The sequence below is a fragment of the Acyrthosiphon pisum genome, chromosome A2, assembly GCF_005508785.2.
Source record: "Acyrthosiphon pisum isolate AL4f chromosome A2, pea_aphid_22Mar2018_4r6ur, whole genome shotgun sequence".
Lineage (NCBI taxonomy): Eukaryota > Metazoa > Arthropoda > Insecta > Hemiptera > Aphididae > Acyrthosiphon > Acyrthosiphon pisum.
Genome location: NC_042495.1, coordinates 95,287,275 through 95,294,217, shown reverse-complemented (window position 1 = coordinate 95,294,217; position 6,943 = coordinate 95,287,275). Strand labels below are relative to the sequence as shown.

The following is a 6,943-nucleotide window of genomic DNA, read 5'->3' as shown; positions in this document are numbered from 1 at the left end:
AAATTTATCAAATGTAAAATGTAATAATTATTTTGTAGTTAAAAATGTATAAAATGTTTAACATTTATAGCTAAGGATTGAAAATTTTAAACAATGTTCCACGTAAATATTTTATATAAAAATTACATTATTCACAATAATTACATAAATTAATATAACATTTAATGAAATAGTAGCCACTATATATCTAAATGAAACTTCTTGGAAAACTGATCATATACTGGAAGCTTATAGACAATTATTGGCAGACTTAACAGTGAGTTTGCATTATATTTATAATAACTTATTATTTATCAATATGTATTTTTATGATAATATACACAAATATCTAAATATTATTTACTGTTAACTAATTTTACATTAATGAAATTGAAGGCAATCGAATATTACTTTATTCCCAAATATCACGGTAATTTATTTTAGATTTTGAGCTGAGAGATGAATGTATTGATTTTACAATGCATTGTTTTTTTTTTAATTAAAATTTTTTTTTTTGTGTCTATCATCACCTTTTAGTATAGTAAAAATTGTTAGATTTTCTTCAACAGTATCTTTTTTTCAATAGTGACATGAAAAACAAACAAAAAAATGAAGCAAAAACGGGAATTTTTACGCAAAATCAATAAAATTGATTTCGGTTTTTAGTGTAACTCTAAAACAAATGACTGTAGATACATAAAATTATGAATGAATGTTTATATTAATGTGTTCTATATACGATCAAATTTTAAAAATATTTCGATTTGTTTTGAACTGTTTACGGCCACTTTCAGTTTCGAATTTTTTTAGTTTAATTTTCTATGAATGTCAATTATATAATATTTTTTGAGTAAAAAACTTGAAAAACGAATACAATAGGATCTTAATTTATTGTTACAATGACAATTGAAAAATACTAAAACTCCAGTCACAATTTTTTTTTATAAGCATTTAAAGTTCAACTGTTGACAAAACACGTACAAATCACAAAAATAACCAAATTATTTTGAGTTAGAAAGTCATTTTTAGAAACAATTTTATCTAAAATGATCTTATTAAAAACATTTTTACTTTTAAATCTAAGATTCTAAATTGTAATACACGGTTCCTCATAATTCATAAGTTTTTCTACCTTAATAAAAAGAAAAAACAATGTCTATAAGCAAATCAACTTACATTTACAGATTCTATTATTTTGTTGTAATTCAAATACGTATAACTGTATACGGTACATGAAAATTTGACTGAATGCTTATAATATCCTAATTTTCTATACATTAAACATTTTTGAACCATGTTTGTTCGGTAATTCGAGGATAAAGTGGACTGTAATTGTGGGTAAAGGTTACAATAAATCAAGCTCGAGGTTTTTTGTTTGCCGTGGTTTGACGGACTACTATTTTAGCTAAAAAGCAACAAAAGAAATAATTGGGGCACAAATGAGTGCTGGCCAGCGGGGAATAACTTAATAAAAAATTCACAATAATTTTTGATTAATACTATAAACAAGAAAAACCGGGTTATTGAGACGGCAGTGGTGTTGCACTAACGCTAACGGGTGACGACGGTGACGGTGACGTTGACGGTGACGGTGACGACGAATGGGGGTACAAACGGTAAAACAACAACGTGAAAACAAAGAACCAAAAAAAACCATAAGATGGTAAAAACGACCGAAAACACTCGACGTTCACGCTCACCGCAGGTGGGTCGGGTAGGTACTGGTCGCTATTACGCGGTGTCGGTATCGGTGCGTGGCTTGTCTTATCGCTTATCAAACAATGTTTATTTTGAGCTGCTTACCAAACAATTTTGAGCTTCAATTTTTTTGGTTTTTTTTTTCTATAAATATCAATAGATTTTTATTTGTTGGGCCGTGAAAAGATGAACATTAAATATAAGTCTCCTGACATTATATTGTTACAATAGCAGTTTAAAAATATTAAAAATACAGAGGCACAATTTTTTTTTATAAGCACTTAAGGTTCGATTTTTGATAAATGTATCAAATTTAAAATTTAATAATTATTGTATAGTTAAAAATGTATAAAATATTCAACTTTTATAGCTAAGGATTGAAAATAGGTTATATATAAATTACTTTATTCACAATAATATCATCAAATATACTTAGTAATATCATATGTCTTTGCTCAGAATCGTTTTTCTTCTATACAATGATATACCATTAAATTCAAATTTAACACAATCCACAACAGTGACCTACTTGTAAGCTACTGTACAACAGAGTGAAACCCACTTGCCCACCTTTTTTAATTTAATATCATAATGAAATAACAGTAAAGTTTATAAAATAATAAAATGTGACCTAATATATAAAAAATATATGGTTATATGTACATCTTTATCCTATTTTAGAGTGCAAATGATAATTTAAAGCTGGCAACCGGAATGTTTGTCGATACAGATTTCGATGTTAAAGATAGTTTTGTGGAAAACTCTAAGAAATATTTAAAATCTTCAATGGAAAAATTAGATTTCAGAAATGACCCAGAACGACAGCGTCAATATTTAAATAATTGGGTTTTAATCCAAACAAATAACAAAATCAAAGGTTTTTTTTCCTGCAAAGGTCATTTACTTGAATAATTTGTTAATAATTAAATATGGATTAGTAAAAAGATTATGTTCCAATTTTTGTTTACAGATTCAATTACTCAAGACACTTCTTTAGTATTGGTGAATGCTGTGCATTTTAAAAGTGATTGGGCACATAAATGTATATACGTTTATGATGGCTCTTTTTATGTGACTCCAAGAAACAAAGTAACAGTCAAAATGATGTCTCTCATACGTGATTTTCAATACTTACATGATACTGTTCTGAAATTCAAAGCACTCGAATTACCTTATAAAGTGATAATACTTGTCATAAATGTAAATTTAAAATTTTGAAAAATGTATTATTTTGTTTTCTTTGTTTAGCACCATGGTTTTAAAATGACAATTTTACTACCCGATGATAAAAATGGTTTGAAGAATCTAGAAAATAATTTTTCAAAATTTAAAATACATGAGATTTCAGAGAAAATGACCCAAAATTATGTTAAGGTCAAATTACCTCGTTTCAAAATAGAACAGTCACTGGAATTAGATAAAACATTATCCAATGTTAGTAGGTATAGTTACGATTAATTAAATTAATATTTATTGATTTACACAATACTTTAGCTTGGATGTTCAACAATGTTTACACCTGGAGCTGCAAACTTTTCTAACATCGTTGAAAATGATGAACTGTATGTGACTAAAATCTTGCATAAGGCATATATTGATGTGGATGAAGACGGAACTGAGGCTGCAGCAGTTACAAGTAATAATAATGTTCATTATCTTACTGGGGTTTGGTTATCGTACAAAATACATTTTATAATTATAATTATTTCTCATGTGTAAATACTTGTTGACTGATTTATTCGTGAATGAATAATAAAATAATTTATAAAGCTGTATAATTCACCCCTTCTCACAATTTACGTCCATGATAACATTAAAAAAATAAATCATTCAATATAGTTTTAGTATCTAAATATAAATAAATATATAAGCTATTTAAACTTTTTAATAATTTTAGGTTTGATATTTAAGAAAGGGTCAGGACTTTCTAAAGATTTCATTGTTGATCATCCATTTATATTTTTTATTTCAACTAGGTGTAATTTTATTTTATTTGTAGGTCGAATGACTAAAATTGATTAAGTGGCACAACATTATTTTATTAATTTTAATTGACAATATATTTTAGGCACAGCATTATTTATTTTGTATCATAAATATTACGTTTTTTAAATTATTTTGTCAACAAATTTTATTGATTTATAATAATAACTAAAAAGATAATAAATATTATTTATTAGATAAATTTAACAATCTGTAATGCGTTTGATTCTTGTAAGTTGAAAAAAATTACAACAATAGGGGTTGTATTCATAGTCGATGCTTAAGAATAATTATTGTTTATACTAATTTTGATAATTTAAAAAATAAAAAATGTGTGATAATAATTAAAAGACCAACCTTAACTAACGCACTCAGCGTATGATTATTTATTAATTATTATTTTTAATATACCACAGTACGGGCCACGATTAGATATTAGCTGATGAGCCTGAGTGATAAGGACTATAAAAAAACGATAATAACGGTATCAGTTTTTTTGATTTATGACATATTACAATAATATTTTTCCTATTCCATTTCGCATCCTCCTCTTAAATAAAAATCCTACGACCAAATACCCGAAGTAAAAAATGTATATACAACATCCCTAGTGCTCCGTTGCTATTTCGAATCGGCCTAGGGTAGCGCACTTGCCAACAAGTCCAGTTGTACTGGCCGCTGGACGTACATTTGTTCAAAGAGCGAAACGACTCAAGACTTAATTATTTCAAATACTTTGGAAAATACCTAGCAATTATTATGAAACAATTAATGTAGAATGGAAAATTGGTAATTATAACATATATGATGTTTAGGTACTCGTATACTACAATAAGTACCTATTATGTTTCAATTAAATGAAGAATTGTGTGAACTGTTAAAAATTATTATACATTAGTCAACACCTATTTATACAAATATTGATATAAATGACAACTAAAATAAATTATTAATTAATGACATTGTCATGATCTGATTGGACTTATTTATGTTTGTTATACAGTCCACGAATCCATTGAATGTGGTACTTAATTTCTGTAAGAACTGCGATTGAATTATTTGAAGTTGGATCTTTTATACTCACTACTCCGGTTAAAAAATAAGACTTAGAGTGCAAAAAGCATAAGCCTGCACCACTATCTCCCCTACCCAACCCTTGTCCTGAAACAAAAACAATTTTAATTTATGTTAATCATACGGTTGTCGTTGAATAGGGGGTACAATACAGATTTACCTTATTAGTTACAAATTGTGGGCAAGTACAACAGTTGTACGTATAGTTACTATATTACAAGGATATTATGGCTGTGAAATTTGTAATGAAAATAACTGTTAGCTGATTAGCCAATGAATTTCAAACCATGATATAATTTCGAATTTAAATTAGATATTGTGATTATCAAATCTTCATGAATCGCTCATTAACTAATTACAAAAAAATTGTATACTAAGGTCCTCAATATATTATAACATAGGCAGTATAATGATATAAGTATAATATAGTTTATTTTAGCCACATCTTTTATATAAGTCACTAATATAGGTGAATCATATTAACATTTCGCTGTTGTGACAAAATATTTTGACTATCAGAATGGCAAATGACTATCACACATGCAAAAAATGGAAATTAATATCATGTTTTAATTTAATAAAAACATTATCGACCCTGTACCTATAAATACCCTGTTATAGTTTATTTTCTCGCAATTGTTTTGCATTTGACAAGTTAGGTAGGTACCTATAAATTGTACAAGAGTATTACTATCATGTGAGTTGATGACAAATTGAGAACTTATATTAAAAAACTGAATTATGTATGTTGTATAATGTATATTGTATATACCTTATATAAGTAGTCAAAAGGAATGGAACTAAAACGAAAATCTTATGCAATTGTACACTCATACCTTAACATAATGATTTAATATATTATGTATGATGGATCATTAAATTGTAAATTGTAAAGTACGACATCAATACGTTTCAGTTGTAGCGTAAGTCAATTAAAACAATAAATTAGTAGATACCTACTGTAACATTCGTTAAACCCTATTAATATATTATACACTAAACATACAATTTAGGATTGAAAACAATACAAAATATACACAATCAACACTTTCCGACCCGTCCAAATTATTACTTATTATTAAAATGACACACGGCAATATTATAGTTCTGTAATTAGACTGCAATCACCAACAGGAGCGAACTCACCTATCTAAGTACACTTATTAACAGTCATCTTCCTATACAGTAAAGTACTGTTTTAAATATAATAATTATTATGGATCTATAAACCAAACGTGTCTTATTAATAATTATATTGATAAGATACCTCAGTGCTCTAATCCCCAGCTACGGAAAATTTATCCAGAAGGAATAGAAAACCGTCTCTGGATAACTAATATCGTAAAAAGGTTACCACGTTGCATATTTGGTGGAGGTGCTGAACTTTAGACACTTATGACTTATATGTACAAAGTTATCAGTAACCTTAGATTCTGTTTGGCTTGTATATATTTGTGTTGGGTAGTAAAGTAGTTATTAAATGAATAGTTTTTATGTAAGATGAAAATACGGTTTTGTGGCCATTGAAAGCCGTATGCTCAACGTACGCTCCCTTTGTATATAAAAAGTTTGAAAGATTTTTAACAATATATTTTTTATTCTTATATTAATTACAATTATAATAAAATAGGATCCATAATATTATCTTAAAAATTAAGTTAATCTTTATATTTAAAAGTGTTTATCTTCAATATCCAGTGTTGAATAAATGTAAGATAGTAAGTAAAGTCGATAATTTTATGGTATTAATGTTTGAATAATTTATTACCCAATGCAGAACCGGCACAAAATTTATCAACAGTCACAAATAGTTCAAATCCGTTTGTATACATATTCCGACAAGAAATATGATCGATGTATGGTAAAGATGCTTCTAATAGTATTGGACTTGTAATACCTTTTTCAGTTACTCCCCAACCAACTATCTGTAAAAGTATAAAACAGTTGTACAATGTACAATTATAATTAACTTAATATAATATTAATGTATTGTAATTTAAATGTATAGAATTTTGTATTTTTAATGTATTCCGTGTTAAGAGAACGTTAGGAATGTGTTATATGCAGTCCTGTAAAGAATACTTTTAAAAAGAACTTGAGTAAATACTCAAATACATTTTTTTTTAAGAGGACGTGATACCCGCATGTGTTGTCTCCGTCTTACAAGTGCATAACATAGCAAATTATACGCAAAGCAGAACACGTGTAG

General features: G+C 27.3%; 2 protein-coding genes across 3 annotated transcripts in view; one reads left to right on the top strand and one right to left on the bottom strand.

Moving 5' to 3' along the window:
- The window catches only part of LOC100158927 (serine protease inhibitor 4-like), a gene marked incomplete in the record, with an annotated part of 7,894 nt that extends 3,864 nt beyond the window's left edge, over positions 1–4,030 (top strand). For both annotated transcript variants that reach the window (NM_001163095.1, NM_001163094.1), the window contains 6 exon segments: positions 158–256; positions 2,359–2,572; positions 2,648–2,856; positions 2,926–3,111; positions 3,172–3,313; positions 3,575–4,030. In NM_001163095.1, coding sequence (NP_001156567.1) covers positions 158–256; positions 2,359–2,572; positions 2,648–2,856; positions 2,926–3,111; positions 3,172–3,313; positions 3,575–3,699 — 975 coding nt within the window.
- A 127-nt stretch (positions 4,031–4,157) lies between these two features.
- The window catches only part of LOC100575119 (modular serine protease-like), a 9,747-nt gene continuing 6,961 nt past the window's right edge, over positions 4,158–6,943 (bottom strand). The window contains exons 14-15 of the mRNA XM_029488990.1: positions 6,503–6,659; positions 4,158–4,821 (exon numbers count right to left, since the gene is read on the bottom strand). Coding sequence (XP_029344850.1) covers positions 4,643–4,821; positions 6,503–6,659 — 336 coding nt within the window. The 3' untranslated portion in view covers positions 4,158–4,642. The remainder of the gene's footprint in view (positions 4,822–6,502; positions 6,660–6,943) is intronic.